The following is a 23,856-nucleotide window of genomic DNA, read 5'->3' on the forward strand; positions in this document are numbered from 1 at the left end:
ACCTAAACTGCGCCTGAATGAATATATTCTCGGAAATAAATAGTAGTTTTGCGGAAACGTGATGTATTTCAATGTAAAATAGGATAAAATACATGACGAAAACATAAGACTTTACCTAAGCTTCCGATGTTCTTGAGATGTTACTCGTTTTTATAATAGTTTTCGGTTAAAATTCTGTTATATTACAATGATATTCTATTCATACTGTGCTTGATATAATACATTCACGGAAATGTAATATTTTTCCTGAAATTACATACGTATTACAGTGGAAAGTGGGATAAAATCGTGACGAAAACAATGACTTTCGCTTTCTTTCGTTCAAAAGATGTTACCGTAATCGCTTTTCGAATGGTTTAGTTAAAAAACTGGTGTATTTCAATAATATTCCCTCCTAATTGACTTGAATAAATACTTGAATGGAAATATACAATATTTTTGTTGAAACTACCCGCGTTTCAGTGTAAAGTGTCGTAATAATAAATGGTAAACAATTTGCCTTCAGCACTTGTGTTTCATGCACGGCTAGCCTCAGTAGAGCGTTTTTACCGAAGGTTTTGTTGTTCCATTACCCTCAAAAACGTGGGTCGAACTATAAACGAGGAATATTATAAATTAACGATTTCTTGGTAAAAAAATCAGGGTCGACTGATAAACGAGGGGGGTTATAGACGAGTATATACGGTATGTTGTCACAGTTTGATTGCTCGTTTTAAAGTGGCGACCACGTGGTCGCTTGTTGTCGCTGTGCAGCTGTGGCGCTCACGCATGCGCACATACACACAAAAGCCCGCTAAAAAAAAAAAAAAATCGTTTTTGAAAAGTCCGGATTCTCGGGTGGTCCGGATTTTTGGACTTTTACTGTATATAATATCACACATAAAGTTAGGAGATTATAATTTGCATTGTTAGGAGATTATAATTTGCATTGCTGGAATCCTTGCAAGACAGTGAATAATTTGAATATAAACATCATATGTTTTGCACAAGAGATAAAAAATTTAGTACAGTTGTACCCCGCTTAACGCGATTTTCTCATGTACGTGGTGCCTCGCCAGAACCGAACTTTCACTTAACGCGGTTCATCTACCCATATACGCGCAGAGTGTCCGGCTCGAGACGCTATTTTTAGATTCGCCCCACCCGCCACCCGCTGCTGCCTGCCTCGCCTCTCCCTCCTCCTCCTCCTCCTCCCTCCCTCCCCTCCCGCCTCCGCCTCCCTCCGCCTGGGCAAGCCGCGCTGTAAGGTTGCGCAGTGTGTGTCTTTGTTGCGTTATCACTGGCGTCATATGACATATCGGACTGTGATTGGCCATGCATCCCTACCCCCATCTGCTGCTAGCTGTAATTGGTTTAAAGTAATATGACGTGTCCACCCGGGGAGGGAGAGAGGGAGGAAAGAGGATGCTGCCGCGCTAGTTTCATCCCTCCAGGTCACCCCGTGTATACGTGCATCCATTGTTCTGTGAAATGGCTTCCGCCGGACCACCACCGCCACCAGAAAGAAACCTTTCCTTACCTGGACCCAGCCGCCCTAAGCCCAAGAAGACACGCCGTGGCCTAAGCTACGAAGTAAAATACCAGATCATTCAAGATTTGGAGAAAGGAACACGTCAAGCTGATCTCGCGCGCCAGCATGGCGTCAACGAATCTACGATTCGTACTATTAAGAAGGATGCAGCCAAGATTAAAGAACACATGAAAATCACAAAGTCTGCAGGTGCTTCAATGATCAAGTATTGCCAGAACAGGGTGCTGGTAAAGGTGGAAAATTTGCTGGTGAGTTATTTGATTCGTCAGGCAAGACGGAACATGGCGGTCGACACGCGCTCAGTGCAGGAGTACGCACGTGAACTTTATGCAGCAGTGTCACGTAAGCTGGGAATTGCAGAGCCCAAACCCTTCAATGCTTCCTCTGGTTGGCTGCATAGGTTTAAGAAGAGGAACAAGATCACCAACATCAACATTGGTGGTGAGGAAGCGAGTGCTGACCGTGTGGCGGCTAGAGATTTTCCTCTGTTCTTACGTGAGGTTATGGAGGAAGGACAGTACACTGACGACCAGGTGTTTAACATGGACGAATCTGGTCTTTTCTGGAAAAAGCTACCTTCCAAGACCTTCGTTGTCCAGTCTGCCAGCAAGGTAAGGGGTCGGAAGTTGCAGAAGGAACGCATCACCGTCCTCTTTACCACTAATGCCTCCGGTACCTGTAAACCAACGTTATCGGTGATTCACACAGCCCGCAAGCCGCACGCCTACAAGAATATGGACATGAACAAGCTTAATGTCCACTGGCTAACCGCACGTAAGGCGTGGATGTCCTCTTCTCTGTCCCTCTTCTGGTTTGACGACTGTTCTGTTCCCGACGTGAAGAAATTCTGCGAGCAACAGAATGTTCCATTCAACATTTTGTTGCTCCTTGACAACGCACCTGGACACTTGCCCCTACTTATGGATCGCCACCCCAACGTAAAAGTGGTCTTCCTTCCTCCCAACACTACGTCATTAATCCAGCCCATGGACCAGGAGTTGATCTGCAATGTGAAAGCTGCGTACTCTGCAAAGAAGTTCAAGCTCCTGAACGACTCTACCAACACCAAGGATGAGTTGCGTAAGCTGGGTGACACCGACAGCGAGAGTAAAAGCGACGAGGACAAGGAACAAGAGGTGGCGACTCAAGAAGTTCTCGTCAAACAGTTTTGGAAGAAGTTTAACGTCAAACAAGCTGTAGACTTCTTGGTGGAGGCATGGGATCAGCTGTCTATTGCTACGATTCGTCACGCATGGAGACATGTGTTGCATGGCATACCAGCTGAGAGGAGGAGTCAACCTGTGACTGGTGAGGTTCAGACTGTTGCAGTAGCAGTGGACCTTGCCAGAGAAGCTGCGCACAATATTACAGCTGAAGGCTTCTCCGAGACCACCAACGAAGACATCCTGGATGTGATCAGAGATCCTGAAGTGACTGCCGACGAGATGTTGGAAGATGATCACGTCAGTGAAGAGGAAGGTGCGTCATTCTCCGAAGAACACAAGTTAAGTCATAGTGACATTAAGGGTGCCATGGAGTATGCAGAAAAAATGAAGTCCTTCCTTTCCTGCAACAATGACGATGACCGCTATGAAGTCTTCCATACCCGGCTGGTGCAGGCTATTGAGCCGTACATCACGGTGTGTCAAGACAACATTAACACTAACCGTCAAAAAAGCATTACCGAGTTCTTCGCCCGCAACCCACCACAGCCAGCCAGAGCCAGTGATAGTGACAGTGAAAGTGACTTTAAAGGATTTGTCAGGGAAGCCCTGACAACTGTAAGTGACATTGGTGGTGATGCACCTAGTAATGGTGATTCACCTGAGGGCCAGTAATCTGCCCTCTGCCTCGGAACCAGCCTCCATCCCCGTATGCCGACCCATCTCTTCTACTAACGTAAGTGTTCAACATAAGTTTTAGTTTTCCTAACCTAACCTTTATTTTTCCTAACTTAACCTTTATTTTTCCTAACCTAACCTCTTCTATATTACTTGTTTGTTCATACCATCATAAAGTTAAGATAAAATTTTTACTACAACATAGTTGTGTGTCGTCAAAAAGTGGAGTTTGGGGGTCGGGCCAGTCTCTATTGGAATTGATCCCATATGTTCTGTTGTTCACTTAACGCGGTTTTCACTTAACGCGGTACCCTGTGGGTTCAATTGACCGCGTTAAGCGGGGTACAACTGTACATTAGTTTAGTACATTTTAGTAATGTACAGTTTATCAACTGTATTTTTGGGTAGATTTACATAAATTTCTTCATTTATTTTTATTCATTTAGATGCACACACCATACTAAAAGAAACGTAAAAGAAATAAATGACCTAAGTGCAAACCTGTACTGTACATGTACTAAATGATTACTGTACTGAAAAATTTTATGTCTTGTGCAAATTATAGCTTGTTTATATTCAAATTAATCACTATCTTATAGGAATCCCAGCAAAGTAAATTATATTCTCCCCGGTCATTTCACACATTAGACCTTCGGCGCCAACTGTCAAACATATCACCTCACCTCCCCCCCCCCTCCCTCCTCCTCCTCCCTCCCTCCCTCCCTCCTCCCTCCTCCTCCTCCTCCTCCCTCCTCCTCCTCCTCCATCCCTCCCCCCCCATCTGCCCAGCCAGGGTTTTAGGTTTACAGTTTTTATCATATATAATATCACAGACTAAAGTTAGGAGAATATAATTTGCATTGCTGGAATCCTTGTAAGACAGTGAATAATTTGAATATAATGTCATATATTTTGCAGAAGAGATAAAAATTAATCACCTGTATCACATTACAGTAGTGATTTAAAGAGTTCATATTCTGTATATGTACGTATATATATATAGTGATTTAAGGGCGATTTAGGGGAATTTTAGGAGTGTTTCTGACTTTATGCATTTTTGGATTTTCTTTATATGTACTTTTCTGTGAGCTGGAACCAATTACCCAATATCCCATTGAAATAATGGATTCGGTTAAAGAAATTTTCGGTTAACGAACAACTCTGTGGAACAATTTGTGTTCGTTAACCGAGGGACCACTGTATAAGCATCTCAGGGGCACTACTCAGTCGAATGTCCTTACTTGGAGCCGGCGGACGCTCGCCCCACAAGGGGTCACAGCTCAAAATTAAAGAAACCGCAGGTTCAGAAAACTGTGAGGGCAAACTTTTTCGGAGTGAGAGTTGTGAACTCTTGAAACACTCTACCAGAAAGTGTTGTGACGGCACCAAGTGTGAGCTCTTTCAAGACTACACTTGACCAACACTGGAGCAGGTTTAGGTACATTCAGGAGCTGGTGCATGCCCAGTACTTGCCAACAGTGCGTAAGAGACGTGACCAACCGCCCAATCGGCTAACGAGCCGATCAAGTGGTGAAGAGGATAAAAGAAAAAGAAAAGTAACAGAGACGTGACTGATCGCCCAAGCGGCTAACAAACCCATCAGTGGTGAAGAGGATAAAACAATACAGTAATATCATAAATATCCATTTTCATGTTTCCCACTTCTGATTATGCCTCCACAATTTATGACATTCCCATGAGACACTGCTTGCCCAACTCCTTCCTTACAGTTTTTGTAGGGAATATAAACACAATTTTTTTTTTTATAAATTCATGTACGTATATTGTTTGTGATTGTTATTGTCACTGTGTCCACTAATTTAGGATACTCCCAGCACCACAGATGATGCATTGCCATTTGTAGTGACAGTCATGTGTGCATACCACTCCAGTGACCAATTGCAGGGTCAAAATTCCTTGGGCTGGAGTGCATATAAGGTTATACCATGAGGTTTTAGATAAAAAAAAAATTGGGCCAGGACACATTTCATGCTTGTAACATAGGATGCTATGGGAAAAAGGGTGCTGTTGAATGGAATTCACCAAATGAGAAATTTTTCATATTTCTAATTTTTTTTTATTTACAGTCTTTCTACATTATTCTAGTCAGGTGAAATATGTTTTGAGTTATATCCATTACCAAATATTTGTGCAGATCCTCTGAACCTGTCAGCTACCCATCATGAAGTGAGGAGGCTAGGGCAAAGGCAGAAGAATAAGCCCTGCCCCCTTAGGTTCACACTAGAGAATTGGGGAAAAATGGAAGTTATTCAGCAGGCAAAAAACCTTTTCAAGGAACAAAGTATTTCTGAGCGTATTCATAAACCCAGATCTCACAGCTATGGAGAGGGAATAGCACAAAGAACTCTTGAGGTGCTTGGAACAGAAGAGGGTGGAATTGATGAAAAACAGGGAGGGTGTGGATGTGTTATATACAAGGGGAAAGTAATGGAGGCAAATGCACCAGTACAGAACCAGGGGACAGCGAGTCACCTTGACCTCCCACCTAGGAGGAGGCCCACACCATGTAAATGTCATCATCTCTGGTCATATCCCACAAAATACGATGAGTTTAGTAAACAAGGCAGCTGCTGAGAATGGAGGAGGCCAGAATCACTACCAAGATCAGAGAAATTACCAAGAATGATTTCCAGCTTGAAAGTCATTTACACTAATAGTGATACTTTCAACTCGATATAGTAGGTGCTGTAGAACTGTTGTACAAGGAAAGGAGAAATGACCCCAAAGACAGAGTTAATTTAGATGGATATGACTCATTTATGAAACTTTTTCAGGCAACTTACAACAGGGGTGTGGTTATCTATACTAGGCAAGACCTTAGAGCCATCCAGGTAGGAGTACAGCAGGAGGATATTTATGAAGTATTGAAGTGGTGTAAAATTAAACTAAAGGAGAAAAATTTACTCATTATTGGATATCTACACATTTCAAATTGTAATGGCACTCAATCCTAGCCACTTCCTTGTCATGCGGGACTTTAACTATGGCTTCATCGACTTGAAAAATGACACCACACCAAATGACCTTGATAATCTTGATACTTTTTTTGTAGAAACTCCAAGACACAATTTTCTATTCCAACATAATAGAACCTCATCATAACTAATGAGGAAGGTATGGTGGGCAATTTGGAAAATCTAGCCCTCGTCTGCACTAGTCACCACATAACGTTGTCCTTCAGATTTAACTGTTACTTGGTTCATGATAAAAGCAGGCCAAGGTTCAAATATTACAAAGGCAATTACAATGGGATGAGGGAGGAGATGAGGGGTATTCACTGGCCTGACTCAGTAAGATACAAGAATGCAGACACTATGCTGAATATCATAGCCAGTAAAGTGAGCTATTTGTTTTATAAACCCAGTGACTCCAGAGAAAACAAGGAGACCTATATACCCAAGACCAAACCCAGTGACTCCAGGAAAACAAGGATACTATTACACATGAACTATGAGGCAGTTGACAAAGTTAAGAAAAAATCTCAGAAATTCGATAGATGAGTTACAACAAATTATTGGCAGGACAGGAGGATGTTTGCCAGGTTCAGGAACCAAGCAAAGTCAGAGTGCAGAAGGGCTGAGAAAGAGTTCCAGAAGCAGATTGCAAATGAGGTCAAGTCAAACCCAAAGGCTTTCTACTGTTACGCAAAATCGAAATTAAAAACACGTGTGGGTGTATCGGATCTGAGGCTTGAAGATGATGGCTACACAGACTCAGATCAGGACGAGGCAGAGGCATTAAACAAATAATTTTCCTCTATGTTCATGAGAGAGGATGCAAACAATTTTCCTACAATCGAGGAAAGATGGTTTATCACAGCATTGACTTACAGTATATTGTGTTCTCAGAAGAGGAGATAAGAAACAAATTGTCAAAGCTAAGGGTTCATAAGACACCTCACCCCAACCTGGTGCATTCCAGAGTGCTCAGAAAATTGTGCAACGAGCTTGCTAAGCCCTTATGTTCTTGTTCGGTAGATGCCTGGATGAGCAAAAGGTTGCCAGTGACTGAAAAATGGCCTATGTCAGTCCTATATTCAAGCAGGGCAATTGTTACTTCACAAATAACTAAAGACCAGTGAGCGTGACCAGCATAATGTGTGGAGTACGAGAGAACATTATAAGAGATGTCATGATGGAACATCTACTACAAAAGAAACTTGTAAAGGACTGCCAACATTGTTTTATGCTGGGATGTTCCTGCTAGACACAATTACTCAAGGTGTTGGATGCTTGGACTCAAATTCTGGAACAGGGCAGAAATATATACAGCAATTGGATTTTGCCAAGGCTTTCGACAGCGTACCCCATGAAAGGCTGAAAATTAAACTGGAAGGGTGTGGGATTCGGGGAAGTGTCCTATGGTGGAGCGGAGACTTTCTTCATGATCACAAGCGGTGTGTGGTGATTAATGACACAAAATTGTCATGTGTACCTGTAAGGGTGCCAACCCGGGGATAAGTAAAGGCCGCGTCCATAGTCCATTTACTGGCGAAGGTGACAAGGGGGAAAAAGACATGTCCTCACAGCGAGGTGTCCGAGCCGGAACTAACTCCATGTCCGTTGGCGGACCGATACATTGTTGCCAAACCAGCACATATCCGAACACTATTGCAAAGAAACCGTCCAAACCCAGCAAAATGATACAAAAGTGACAAAGTTGCAAACTGATTACAGTAAGTCCTCGCTTAACGTTGGGGTTACATTCCTAAAAATGCGACATTATACGAAACAACGTTAAGCGGATCAATTTTCCCATAAGAAATAGATAAAATATGGGAGTTACGTTCCTGAGCCTCCCTTTGCCACATGAAATACATTACATATACAGAAAATCATTGCCATTTCTATAGAAAATAATGCATTCATATAAAACTACTAAGTTTGTATTGGTACTCACCAATGGGAGGAGGCAGTAGAGCGAGTGTGTGGTGGGTAGTGAAGCAGAGGAGGCGCTGGAGGGGAGGAGTATGGCAGGAGCGGCGGAAGAGGAGGGTGGTGGTGAGTCACTGAGACTCTGCGCCAAGCCGAGAGAGCATAGCGCGGCCAGACGAGAGCGGGTGATGCACCGTAAAATGTAGTCTGTGACGACGCAAAATGACATAGAATCGGATCACCGGGATGTTAAAGGAATTTTTGGTCTCTAAAGTTTAGCAACGTAGTACCGAAACAACATTAAGCGGGAAAACGTTAAGCGCAGACTTACTGTACAGTACATACAAAATGAGTGAAGGTTCTTTTCAATATACAACTGACACAGACTAGAAACCGATACAATGATATATGGAGGCGGCCCTCGCCTAAGAGACATAATCCTGAAGGTGCCTGGGAGCACGCCTTGTCCACACGGGCCTCTCGGCGGGTGGCATGGTGTGCTGCTGTGACATCGAGGGTGGCTTCGAGTGCGGCGGTGGGCAATGAGGGGTGGAGGTGGTGACAATTCATGATTGTCGTTCATCCGCTGCCGTCCAGGCGGATCAGGTACTGTCTGGGGGCCAGTCTCATTGCCCCAACTCCTGGTTCTGGACTCGTACCCTCTGACCCGATGCGAATGGTGGGAGGTTGTAGGCGGTCAGGTTGAACCTCCGTGACATGTTCTCACTGGTGCACCCCATCACGCGTTCCCTGTTCCTCAGCAACCTCCCCCAGTGCTTACTGACGTTGTAGTCCTGCAGTGATGTGTTCAGGTACTACATCAGGACCTTCGCTCTCTTGTTCATGTCTAAGGAGCCCCCTGGACCCGTGTTGCCCCTCAGTAGTCTTTTACCGACTTCACTGCAGCCTCGGCCTGGCCATTGGACTGTGGGTAGTAAGCTGACAACACCCTGGGCGTCACACACCAGTCTTTGAAGAACTTCGTCATTTCGGCGCCCATCAAGTTGGTCCCTCCGTCACATGACAGAACCTCAGGGATACCAGACTATTTGAAAAGCCTCCTGAGGGTGGACACCGGCTTGCAGCTTTTGGCACCATTCGGTAAGTGCTCCACCTCCAGCCATCCTGTAAGCCGGTTTGCATATGCGAAGTACGTGTATCTGTCCAGCTGGAACAGATCGGTTGCGACCTGCTTGAATGGGTACTCCAGCGGTGGCATGGGTATCCTGCTCTGCGGGTTGGGGGGAGGGGGACGGTGCATGCCGCTCTCACACCTGGCACTGACACCTTTTCTGCTGTACCTCTGCCTCTATGTCGAGCCAGTACACCGACTGCCTGGCCCGCCGTAGCATGGAGTCGCGGCCCTGGTGCCCTGAGTGTAGGTTATTAAGCACTGCCCGTCTTAGGTCTGAGGGGATCACGAGCCGTAGGTGTCGATCATGGGCGAACGCGGCCAGGTCTCCGTGGCATGACAGGTGCTGCTGCATCTTATAGAAGGGGTGGAGAGCAAGCAGTTTGCCATCCTTGTGGTCCGCCCAATCACCGGCCAACACACATGCATGCAGCAGCCTGTGTTCGTCATCACGCCCGGCCTCTTCCTCCACAAGACGCTGATCCACGACGAATGCTTCTTCGCCCTCTGTGGCACAAGCCGTGGCAGCCGCTACTGATGCACGCTCAGCCTCATCTTCCTCCCTGTCGGTCTTGTCAGGCTCACCTCGCAGTATAGGGTACTTGGAGAAGGTCTCGGTTGCGCAGTCGTCTTTCCCTTGTGGAACGAATACATCAGTGTCTTCTCCTTCAGGTTAAGTATCCGTGGTTGACGATGTCCTTGAGTTCCTTGTTTTTGAAGATCTTCGTCAGCGCGCAATGGTCAGTGGCCAAGGTGAGGTCCGGGCACCCGAGCAGGATCAGGCGGGCCTTCTTCAGGCACCACGCAATGGCTAGTGCCTCCCCCTCCAGAGTGGAATAGTTTTTCTCAGCTGGCGTCAGGTGGCGACTGCCACACAAGGTCAGCTTCCAGCTGCCCTTGCAGCATAGGGGCATTTCCAGCATCATGCACTGGCAATACTGTTGCAATAGAAGCCTATCCCCTGTCGGCTGTAGTCGGTGAGTGCCATTGTTGGTCACAAGACGTCGTAGTACCGCAGCCCCTCCGCAGCCAGTTTGCCCACCGCCTCCCTCTCCTCTTTGAAAATTGCCTGCAACTGGCTGTTCCAATAGACTGTCTTGCTGGCGGGCTTCTTCAGTTAGTCATGAAAGGGCTCCATTAGGGGCGCAACAGCGATGAAGGGGGCCACCTGGTTCACGAGACCGAACCAGTATCGTATGTTGGTGATGGAGGGCTTGGGTGGCATGCAGAATTTGGTGATGCTGCTGATGAGGTCCTGGCTCGGCTGGTAATCCTCCCAGTTGAGAAGGTAGCCCGCAAATGTCATGCTCCTCCTGCAAAAGCAAAACTTATCGGGCCTCAGAGTGACCCCGCCCTTCGCACACATCATGAGAAAATCGTACGTGTGCCAGAAAACGTCAGCGATGCTGTGGTCATATAACGTGTCGTCGACACACTTCATTTGCCTTGGTACATCTGCCACCACGTCATCAAAGCAATTGGTGAACGCTTCCTGTGCCACACTGGCCCATGGGAGTGTGCTCTCGTCATCAAGTGGGATCTGGTGGTACCCCGAGTATGCATCCGCCACTGTCTTGAATGTGTGCTTTGGGACGCTCGAGATCATGTTGAAGGGGGGGCAGGTGTGGTGGGTCTTGCATTGGCTTGCCTGGTTGTGGCGCTGAAAGTCTACCATCCTGCGCGACCGCCCGTCCTTTTTGGACACAACCACCATGCGAGTGCACCATTCTGTCGGCTCTCCAACGGACACAGGCTCGATGAAGTCCCTCCTCACGTCTTCCTCGAGGTGCTGGCGAACCCCGTCGTATAAATGGTGGGGTATTGTTGCGGGCATGTGCATCGTGTATGGCTTAGCGTCTGGGAGCCGGTGAATGTGGTGGGGAGGTCCTTGCATTTTGGGCAGGGGATGCAGTTCACCGCGAATGCCGTACGCCCGAAACGTTCAACATACCATTTCTCCAGTCTCTCCACATTCTCTTTTTTCAACTCGCATGGGGGCGTTGTGGGTCAGGCTGGGGTGCTTGGCTCCTCTTTAATGAGCCCCATGGCGCCGACTACTGTGGGTGCGTTGGGGAAGACGCACGGCGCCAAGCCTAGCCCTCTACACACAGACAAAGACAGGTACAGAGACTGAACGCCTTCCTCAGAGCCCTCTCGGTCTGGGAACACCGCTGTGCACTTTGGCGACATTCCCTCCGGGTCACCCGTAGAAGTACACTGTGCCATGTTAGGGTGCCAACCCGGGGATAAGTAAAGGCCGAGTCCAAAGTTCATTTATTGGCGAAGGTGACAGACACGTCCTCACAGCGAGGCGTCTGAGCCGGAACTAACTCCACATCCATTGGCGGACCGTTACACTGTTGCCAAACCAGCACATACCCCAACAGTACCCATGAGAAGTGGGGCACTACAGGGCAATGTGCGGGGCCTGTTGTTGTTTGCTTGTTTCATAAATGATATTCCAGAAGATATACACTCCTCCATACAAATGTTTGCAGATGATACTCAGCTACTTAGGTAAATTAAGAACCAAACAGAATAAGAAGAGCTACAAAAAATTCTCTGCCAGCTTCAAGATTGGTCGAAGAAATAGCTGTTAATATTCAATGTCACAAAGTGTAAGAGGATGCAGCTCGGTCGTGCCAACAGTAAGGAGGCATACCACATCCTAATGGGACAAAGGAACAGCATTAACAGAGACTGAATGTGAAAAGGACTTGGGTGTATATGTTGACAATGAACTGAAGTTCTCGTGCCTTTGTGAGAAGAAGGTAAATCAAGCAACGAAGCTAGGTCTTATAAGAATGTCACACAGATAACTAGACGGTCCTTCTCTCATAACGCTCATCTTGAGAGAGGTGCTCCCCATTTGGTGTACTATCACCCTGTCTGGTCCCCAAGACATGACAGAGACTGTCAGTTGACTGAAAATGTCCAAGGGAGGGCCACCAGACTGGCACCTCAGTTACCCAGAGGGATTAGAATGCCTGCAACTGCCTAGTTTATACTATAAGCAGGCAAGGGGTGACTTAATTGAAGTTTACAAACATCTCAGAGGACACTACTCAGTCCAGTGTCCAAATCTGGATCTGTCGGGTGCCTGCCCCACTAGAGGTCACAGTTTCAGAGTGAAGAAGCCACAAATCCAGAAAATTGTGAGGCCAAACTTTTTTGGAACGAGAATTGTCAACTCTTGGAATAATCTGCCAGAGTGTGTTGTGACAGCACTGACTGTCAGCTCTTTCAAAACCAGATTTGACCAACACTGACTCAAGTACAGATACATTCAAGAGCCAGTACATGCCAAATACTTGCCAATAGTGCATAACAGACGAAGCCGACCACCCAAGTAAAAAAGTAACGAGAAGCAACGGATATTAATTCATGTGGGGTGGCTTTAGGAGGTAAGACACTTGTGCTGATGCCCCTTTTAAATGTGAAGAGTTTATATATACACTGTATATGTTCAAAGTCCGCGTGTTATATGGACTAAAAATGAAGTGTGTACATATATATATATATATATATATATATATATATATATATATATATATATATATATATATATATATATATATATATATATATATATATATATATATATATATATATATATTATAGTCTCATTTTATGCGGTTAATTAAACCCATGGAGGTCCGCGTATAACACGAAACCCGTAAACAAAATAACAGAACATATGGGATTAATTGAAATAGAGACTGGGCCGACCCCCAGACTACCCTTTTTCCTACACAACACATACGTTGTAGTAAAAATAACATCTTAATTTTATGATGATATGCACACACAATTAATATACAGTGGTCCCTCGGTTAACGAGCACAATCCGTTCTAGAAGGTTGCTCGTTAACCGAAAAATTCATTAACCGAAACCATTGTTTCAATGGGTTTTTGGGTAATTGGTTCCAGCTCACCGAAAAATGCCTAAATTCAACAAAAAAGGTAGAAAAGTACACTTACTTTGAGGTCTGTATGTAGAAGGCTCCTGGATGATGATGATGGGAATTAGAATGGGGGTGGAGGAGAAGGGAGAAGAGAAGGCATTGGGGTGGAAGAGAAGTCACCCCATGGTGCCATTTCACCCATAAAATTTTAGTTCTCTTGGTGTAATTCAAGATTATTTTCTTTAAATCAACACTGCACTGCATTATGTATTGTCAATATGTAAAATAAATTTCAAAATGACCAATAATTTGCTTGCAAACACAGAAAAAAAGCGTTTAGTTGAAGAGAGTCTCAAGCAAGATGTTACCTCCACTGAAAAGACACAAAGACTGGCGCCTGTATGCTGTGTTGGCAGGCTGGATGGCGTGCCACAAACTAGTGACCCTACCTTCAATTATGTTCAATAATTGTTAAAATGACTAAAAAATTTAATATTAAACTTTTAAAATTATTGAAAAGTATAAACTTCTTGATATTTAGTAAAAGGGTAAGGAATTTAAGCCTTAGAACCAATTACTGTATTGGCGGACTAATACTACAGCTGGTGGACCGCCAAATGCAAGCTAAAACATGTGGAGGTCGGCTCGTAAGAGACTCGTTAATCGAGGGATTGCTAGTTAACCGAAATTATGAGTCTTATGGAAGGTAACTCGTTAACCGAAATCTCGTTAACTGAGGTGCTCGTTAACCGAGGGACCACTGTATAAGAGAAATATCAATATTATTAGGTTTTTTAACACTTACGTTAGTAGAAGAGATGGCTGGGCACACAGGGATGGGGGGCTGGTTCTGAGGCAGAGGGCAGATTAGTGGCCCTCAGGTGTATCACTTGTATCACCTGTATCACTATCCACCACAGAGGCTAGCAGGGCCTCTGTGTCAAACCCCTCAAAGTCCATATCCACACTATCACTGACTTGGGCTGGCTGTGGCTGTGGTGGGTGCGGGTGAAGAACTTGGTAATGTTTTGTTGACGGCTAGCATTGATGTGGTCATGATACATCTGGACATACGGCTCCATAGATTTCAACAGAAGGTTATTTGACACTTCATAGCAATGATTGACTGGGTCTTTGGCAAGGATGAGCTTGATTTTCTCAGCAAACTTGATGACCTCCTTCACATCACCATGTGTTAGTTTCTGTTCTTGTTCTTCCGTAACACCTGGCAGTTCACTGACGTCATCATCTTCCTACATCTCGTCCACAGTCACCTCAGGTTGCCGTGATCCTCCAGGATATCGTCCTTGGTGGTCTCGGAGAAGCCTGCAGCTCTAACACTTTGTGCAGCCTCTCTTGCAATGTCCAATGCCACAGCAACAGACTGAGCCTCGCCTGCCACTGCTTGACTCTGCCTCCCACCTGGGATACCCTCCAACACATGCCGCCACACGTGACGAATTGTTGCCACAGACAGCTGCCCCCATGCCTCTACCAAGAAATCAACAGCTTTCTTGACGTTAAACAGTTCCAGAACTGCTTGACTCGCACTTCATGGTCCGCCAAATCTTGTTCTGGATCCTCGTCCTCGCTCTCACTATCGGTGCCACTAAGAAGGTTCTGCAATTCATCCTTGGTGTTGGTGAAGTCGTTCAGGAGCCGAAACTTCTTTGCGGAGAAAGCAGCCTTGATGTTGCATATCAACTCCTGATTCATGGGCTGGATTAACGACATAGTGTTAGGGGAAGGAAGACCACTTTTACATTGGGGTGACGATCCAGCAATAGGGGCGAGTGTCCTGGTGCGTTGTCAAGGAGCAACAAAATGTTGAATGGAATATTATGTTGCTCGCAGAATTTCTTCACATCAGGAACGAAACAGTTGTCAAACCAGGAGAGGGACAGACCAGTGAACATCCACTCCTTCCCTGAGGTTAGCCAATGGACATTTAACTTGCTCATGTCCATATTTTTGTAGGCACGCGGCTTGCGGGCTTTGTGGATCACAGACAACTTCAGCTTACAAATGCCGGAGGCATTGGTGGTGAACACGACGGTGATGCGCTCTTTCTGCAACTTCCGGCCCCGACACTCGCTCGCAGACTTGACTACGAAGGTCTTGGATGGCAATTTCTTCCAAAACAACCCGGGTTCATCCATGTTGAACACTTGGTCGTCGGGGTACTGTCCTTCATCCATAATTTCTCGTAAGAATGGGGGAAAATTCATAGCGGCAGCCCGGTCAGCACTTGCTCCTTCGCCAACAATTTCAACGTTCGTGATCTTATTATGACGTTTGAAACCTTGCAGCCACCCAGCGGATAGGTACAGTTCTCTCGCGTAGTCCTGCACTGCCTGCGTGTCGACCGCCATGTTCCTTCTTGACTGATGAATCAAGTACCTGACCAATAAACTTTCAGTCTTGAGCAGCACCTTATTGTGGCAATATTTCACCATCGACGCACCTGCAGACTTTGTGATGCTCATGTGTTCTTTAATTTTGCCGGCATCCTTCTTGATGGTGCGGATCGTCGATTCATTAACTACATATTGTCGGGCGAGATCCACCTGTCTTGTGCCTTTCTCTAACTCCTGGACGATTTTGTACTTCACTTCACAGCTTCAGGTGCATTGTACCTTCTTGGGCTTGGGGCGACTTGGGCCAGGTAGTTCAAGGTTTCTCGGAGGTGGTGGGGGTCCAGCGGAAGCCATTGTTGAGCAGATCAGCGGACACGAGAGAGCACTGTATACGTGGAGACTGAGGACAATGGGACTAACGCTTCTAAGGTCAGCGACTTATTCCCTCTGGTGGCAGGGCACGCCAAGTTAAATTAGACCAATCACAGCTAGCAGCGGAGGGGATGCGTGGGTGGTAAGGATGCATGGCCCAATCACAGTCCGAAACGTCATCTGATGTCAGCGTAGATGTAAGAGCGATCTAGCGCGCAGCTTGTCCGCGCCACTTCCCACTTAAATTCAGGAATGTACCGCGTAACTAATAATTAGGGCGTCGGGACAGGTGCTGCGTAAATGACCAAACGCGGTCAATTGAACCCACGGGGTACCGCGTAAAACGAAAACCGCGTAGATGGAATAACAGAACATTTGGGATTAATTCCAATAGAGACTGGCCTGACCCCCAAACTCCACTTTTTCCGACACAATACCTATGTTGTAGTAAAAATAACATCTTAATTTTATGATGGTATGCATACACAATTAATATTTAAGAGAAATACAGTCGCCAGGTTAATGTCCATTCAAATAATGGACTCAACTCCCCCCCCCCCACCCCTCTCTCTTCCCAAGTCGCAAGCTCCTCCCTCTCTGAGAAATGTTTGCGTGAAAACACTAGATTTTAAGGTATAGAAATAAATAATACCTCAGACTAAAGTTAGGATAATATAATTGACATTTCTAGATTCCTTGCAGGTCAAGGAATATTTTGAATGTAAACTTCATATATTTTGCACAAAAGATAAAATATTTGCTTTGTGTAAACCAATTTATTATATTAGATCTAAAATTTGTATGTTTAATGCAAAATCCATGATGTATATATTCAAAATGATCATCATATTGTAAGAATTCCAGCAATGTAAATTATATTCTGGCCAGGTAATTTGTATGAATTTTATGAGCTAAATAAAAAAATTATACTTCACTCGCGTATATAAGTAGATGCACCGCATAAAATTAAATTCCGGTTCTGGCGAGGTGCAATCACAGAATGTAGAATCGCGTAGTTTAAACCACAGAATCGGGGTATTACTGTATATTAAACCGGTCGGAATATCTCACTACTAGTTATTGTTTTTTTTTAGTTATAATTGATGGTAATGCAGTGGAAGCGCCCCTCAGAGAAAATCCACAACCAGCACAAACACAATTAATAAAAGTATTTTCTGTGACCTGGAAAGCTAGTACCTGTATTTATAATGAGATGCACTGGTAAAAGATGACATTTCTATTCCTTCCAACACTACAGACAGAATCAATAATTGTACACAAGCACTAGAGTACTTCTTAGCATGGCTTATACACTACAATGGGAAACAAAAGTTATACATGGTATCCCAAAAATTATTAAAAGATATTAATTGCATCTGAACAGAACTATCAATGCAGCAGCACTACATACACCAGAACAGACACCAGAACGAGGAACTCATCTGAAACAATTCCTTCAGACATCATACATCACTTAGTGGCACATAAAATATTAAAAAATATTACTTGCACTGATGAACATGCCTTAAGGGAATCTGATAAAATTATAGCAATCACTGAGGAATAGAAATCGCGATTTTAGTCACTACACAAGAACATGGATCACTCATAGCCTGTTTGGGATGACCCACAAAATACTATAATCCTAACTGTCCTAACTACCCAGAACCCAAAGGTTGTACAGTGGGGTATGCTATAACGAATCTAATTGGTTCTAGAACCTTGTTCGTTATAGCATTTAGTTCATTATAGGATTAATCCGTTCCAGGCCCCCAAATACAACCACTTAACACTGAAAAATATAATGTTAAATTGTAAAAATTGTAAAAAAGTGCATAAATATGCATCTAAACCCTTGAAATAAAGAATATCATTAATACTTGTAATACAGAAACAATAAATTAGTAAAAAAAAAAATTTATAATGTTCATTGTAGGAGTTTCGTTCGTTATAGCATTATCAATTTTATAGGTAAAACCGTTCAAGATAGGAATATTTGTAGTAGATCCGTTCGTTATAGCATACCCGACTGTAACTACTAACCTGCCAAGGGGCTGGCATTTACAAGAAACAGAGAAAATCACTCATGACCACAGGCAGGCGGGTGCTCTGCTGTTTTTTTCATTACTCTCTCTAGGTTTCAGGAGTCATGAGTGTATTTCTCCACCAACACCCGTAACATGCTTCACACATAGGTTCAGAATGCACCCATACTTTAAGGTACTAACAGCCTTTCACAAACTTTTGAAGAGGAACCCTATCCCAAGTGTGCAATCAACCATGAGGAATGTTGATTACACACCTGGACTTGGTTATTTTAATCACATACTCCCAATACTGGGAAGATGAATGTCTCTATGTAACCACTAGACTCCCGGTCCCAGTGTATGGCCTTTCATTCACTCAGTCTGCACTCAGTTTACTCCCAGTACTTCACGGACAGGAAGAGAGTGACCGTCAGCCCGCCTAATTAGACCAGTTCAGAGTACAACCGGGTGAACCCTGCCCAGCTGAGGGAGGAGTTCTACTTTCCTGTTAGTAAGATTTTTCACTGACTGACTGAAGAGATGTGGTGTTGTATGAACCAAGGTGGGGAGATTTGATGAACCAGATTGAACACCGACCAAAGTGTGGATGCTGGTACCACGTAGTTAGTCGTCAGAGACACCTGTTTGCCTCGTGCGTTGCCAGCTATATATTCCAAACCTGAAACACCGACCAACTGACCATCACCCGCCAACCAAGTGGGTTCTCGTAACCCTGCAAAAGGAGCACTCTGTTAGCTACTGTTAAATTCTTCTCCGCCGTATCTACACACTGTCTAAGATCTAATAAAAAACTTACTTGCAACACTGATGAAACGCTGCGGAAGGCGAGGCCGCGTGGTCGTTTTCCTGGCAAACGTGTGGTAGACGTCCGTTTGGTCAATGACGGCGTGACTGGGCCCGGTCATCGCATCCTTCAGGCGTCGCCTGCCCCATGATGTCATCTTGTACTAATAGTTTCTGGGACACGTAACATATTTAGACTGAAACTATCCAATACACAAATTTTAATATTGTCCCTTAACTTCAGAATCGTGTCCAATTAATTTGATAAAGTACATTTAGTTTTCTTTAGGCCTAGTTAAAATGCTTCCACCTCCCCGCTCTATGCGTTGCTTGGAGGTCTTGTTTTAGCCTATGCGTGGTTGTTTCAGCCTGGCCATGCTTTCCTGTTCAGCAGATCGGTTATTTCTGTTCTAGATTTCTAAATATCACATTGAAATTTCTGATTATATATATATATATATATATATATATATATATATATATATATATATATATATATATATATATATATATATATATATATATATATATATATATATATATATATATATAAATATATATATATATATATATATATATATATATATATATATATATATATATATATATATATATATATATATATATATATATATATATATATACTATATATATATATATATATATATATATATATATATATATATATATATATATATATATATATATATATATATATATATACCTCACTGCAGTTAATTCCAGCCCAGGCGTAAAGTGAGAAACGCGTAAAGTGAACAACATAACATACAGTATGGGATTAATGAAATGAGGCCGGGCAGACCCCCAAACTCCACTTTTCTCCGACACAATATGTCGTATATATACATATAAAATATATCCATATATATATAAATATATCTATATATATATAAATATATCTATATATATATAAAATATATCTATATATATATAAATATATCTATATATATATAAATATATCTATATATATAAATATATTTTATATATATATAAATATATTTATATAAATATAAATATATATATATATATATATATATATATATATATATATTTTATATATCTATATATCTATATATATACTGTACATATACATATATATATATATATATATATATATATATATATATGGTATATATATATATATAGTATATATATATATATATATATATATATATATATATATATATATATATATATATGTCAATGAACCCTCACTTTACGCTGTTAATCTCAAAACCCTATGCCCGCCAGAAAGTGAGAAACGCCAGAAAGCGAACAACATAACATATGGGATTAATTTGAAATAGAGACCGGGTCAAATCAAACTGCCTTTCTCCCACATTAAATATGTATTTTTAATGTGCGCCTAATGATTCCAAATTTTGATGAAGAGTTCCACCAATGATAATAGAGAAGTGTTCAGCCCACAAACCACACAGGTTGAAAACAGGACAAGCCACCACTAGCATGTGAGTGTTGTTCCTGGCAGTGGAAAATATCAACCCCATAGCCCACGCATCCACACCGTCGGTGCCTCACAAACCCCAAAGTCATCACCACCAGCCCCGCCATCACTGTCAGCTGGCTGGTGGTGGGTTGGCGGGCTAAGAACTCTGTTATGCTTTGCTGACGGCTGGTGTTTGCGTTGTCATGATAAACCTGATGTAGAGCTCCATAGACTGCAACAGCTGGGTAGTGAAGATTTCATACCGCTTCATGCCAGGGTCGCCGAAAGGAGGAGCATGACTTTCTCGCTAATACACTCGATGGCACCCCTAATATTACTATGGGGAGGCGGCGCTCTTCTTGGGATGACGACCACCCGCCCCTTCACCACGCCATCATCATCATCTACCATCTTATCGGTAGTCACATCAGATCCCTTATCACCTCCAGGATGTCGCCGTTGGTGGTCTCGGAGAAGCCCCAAGAGTCAGAATATCGACTTGGCGCAGCTTCTCTGGCAAGGTCCAACGGCTACTGCAACAGTCTGAACTCCAGTCACAGATTTATTTCTGCCCAACACCCGTACGCCTTGCAACACATGTCTCCATGCGTGACGAATAGTTGTGCATATAGACAGATCCCATGCCCACCAAGAAGTCCATACAGCTTTCTTTGACGTTGAATGTTCTCCAGAATGTTTGCACTTGCTCTGCCAACTGTTGATTGCCATTCTCGCTTCCCAATGTGTTGGTGTCACCTGCGCTTTACGAACTCTTCCCTTGGTGTTGGTGTAGTAGTTCAGTAGGTTGAATTTATTCAAGAGAGAATGCAGCTCTTACATTACAGATAAATTCTTAACCAGCGTTGTACGGCACTTAGTGGGAGGAAGGAAGACCACTTTATGTTGGGGTGATGATCTAACAGTAAGTGAGTGTCCTGCGCGTTGTCCAGCAGCAACAAAATCTTGAATGGCACATTCGCCGTTTACAGAATTTCTTCTACATCGGGAACGCAAACAGTCATCAAACTATAGGAGAGGACAGTGTAGAGAACATCCACGCTTTACGCGGCGGCCGCCAGTGACATTTAGCTTGGTCATGTCCATGCTCTTGTAGGCGCGGCGTTTATGTGCTGTGTACCTGCAACTTGAGCCAAGGCACCGAGGCATTGCAACAGGACGGTGATGTGCTCCTTCTGCAACTTCCTCGCCGCCTTTATACTCGCTGGCATTCTTCGTAACGGTAAGGTCTTGAAGGTAGTTTTTCCAAAAAGACCAGATTCGTCCATGTTAAACACCTGTCATCGGCACGCCCTTCCATAATCTCACGAAAACGAGGAAATCAGCCGCACATTGAAGTCAGCATTACTTCATCACCACCTCAATGTTATTGGTGATCTTGTTTCTCTAAACCTCTGTAAACCACCCAGGAGGAAGCTATATTAAAGGTTTGGCTCGTAATTCTATCTTTCAGTGACACTGCAGCATGCTGTGCTCACGGGCGTATTCTTAACTGAGCGCTGCATCCACCGCCAGCGTTCCGCCGCTTCGATGTACCCAAAGTAGCCAAGCAATTAATTGTTCTTTCTTGAGAAGCACCTGGTTGTGGTAATATTTTGATCACAGAAGCACCTGTAGACTTTGTGATAAACGCATCCTTCTAATTGTCCTGATCGTAGAGACTCTCAGCATCACCATGTTGGCGCTACGAGATCAACTTTGCCCTTTGTTCTCCAACTTCTGTATGATCTTACTTCTAATTTCGTGAGTTTAAGGAACGCCGGTTTTGGTTTAGGTGGCTAGGTCCAGGTAATGCAAGGTTTCTTTTGTGGTGGTGGTGGTGTCCGTGGAAGCCGGCCTTCTATGGGAACGGCGATACCGACATATACGTAGCCTGAGGTAAATCGATGCGGTAGGCTCAGGGGCTTGAATGCCCCGCCGCGGGCACGCTATTAAACCACCGCTGTGCTAGCAGCGAGGAAGGTAAGTGATGTTTTGCCTAATCATACAGTCCGCTACGCCATATGACGCCACCAATAACGATCAAAGACATACACTGTGTACCTACTCGATCCCCTCAACCCGTGAAGCGGGGTACACGCACCGCGAAAGTATATCGCCGCAGGGGCACCGGGCAAAATGTGGAAACGCCAGAAGTGGGACCACATAAAGTGAGGGTTGACTGTACCTGTATATATAATCAGAAATAACTAAAATTCTATTCTAGCTCCCTTTAGCTGTCCTGAATAAACTTACAGAACTCTCCAAATATATAAGTAAATATATCTTCTCATGCATGATCTATGAATTAAATGATTTTACTAAAGCATGTGATAAAGTAGAAGTTGCAGGTTTATGTGTATGAATGTTTTATTTCACTAGTAACTGAAAGTAAATTTTGCCTTTCCATTAATATTCTGCCGCAGCTAATTTTAAACTGTGTATGTACCTATTTACTTGAGCCCCAGTCTGTATTAGTTATCTTTCATCTTCCCTCACCTGTAGGTAGACAACCAAGAAATCTTCACTGAGGAAACGACAATCCAACTCTTCCCACCTGAGAAAGGTCCACTTCTCTTCTGAGCCTGATGTAAACACTTTTTCTTTTGTTGTTCCTTTTTACTTATTGGATTTTATTAATCTTTATTCTATAGTCATAAAGGAAGATGGTATTTCTTAACATCCATATAATTCTTTTAATTGTATTCTAGTTAAAAAAATTATATGATCATAAGATAGCCATGGAAGCACTACTGTTAGGCAGTAGTTCTAATCTTATCATCTACAAAAACTCTTTTCTGTGGGCAGCACCTGCACACAATCAACTCAGGTAATCATTGTAAGAATTTAAGCAGCACCTCCATGCATTTTACTTGAGTAATCACAGTATAAAATTAAGGAATGCATTCATGGGACACAGTTTCACAAGAGATACAGATATTAATTCTTCTGCAATTTTATTCAAAATACTTAACCGCCCAGGACTTGAAATTTATTTAATGTGCCTGCTTACTCACTGTGTTTGGAGCCCCCAGAATGACCAGAAATCACGGAGAAGTTATTTTCTCTGAGCATCATTCATACAATGACATTGTCAAATATTTATTCAAATGATGCCTTCTTGCAAGGGTAAATGGTTGAGAAATCACATGAAACTCTAAAAAATTATAACTAAATAAATACCTGTAAAAGCTACAAAGAAAGTATCAGTGAAAAATGAGAGTTTACTGTTGATTCCTCTTCGTGCTGTACCCACATCATTGTATCAGTCAGAATAAAATGCACAGGGTAAGAAAGAGTAAATCATGAGGAAGACGATGGTGTAATCAGAATAAAAAGATGAGATGTAAAAAGTAATGGAGTTACAGAATAAAAAGTAAAAATAAGTGGCTGTTAGGTGTGTAGTCACAGAAATGTTTATATAGTGGTCCCTCGGTTAACGAGATTTCGGTTAACGAGTTACCTTCCATAAGATTCTTAACTGCTAACGAAAGCAATTCCTCTACGCACCTAGAAGTTTTCTAGCC

The 23,856-nt window shown here is 43.4% G+C and overlaps 1 protein-coding gene across 1 annotated transcript in view; it reads left to right on the top strand.

Annotated features, from left to right (window-relative positions):
• Window positions 1–23,856, top strand: part of LOC121863315 — a gene marked incomplete in the record, with an annotated part of 233,601 nt that overhangs the window by 164,895 nt on the left and 44,850 nt on the right. The window contains 1 exon segment of the mRNA XM_042361934.1: window positions 22,839–22,919. Coding sequence (XP_042217868.1) covers window positions 22,839–22,919 — 81 coding nt within the window.

This window comes from Homarus americanus, unplaced genomic scaffold (assembly GCF_018991925.1).
Source record: "Homarus americanus isolate GMGI-L3 unplaced genomic scaffold, GMGI_Hamer_2.0 scaffold46197, whole genome shotgun sequence".
NCBI classification, from domain to species: domain Eukaryota; kingdom Metazoa; phylum Arthropoda; class Malacostraca; order Decapoda; family Nephropidae; genus Homarus; species Homarus americanus.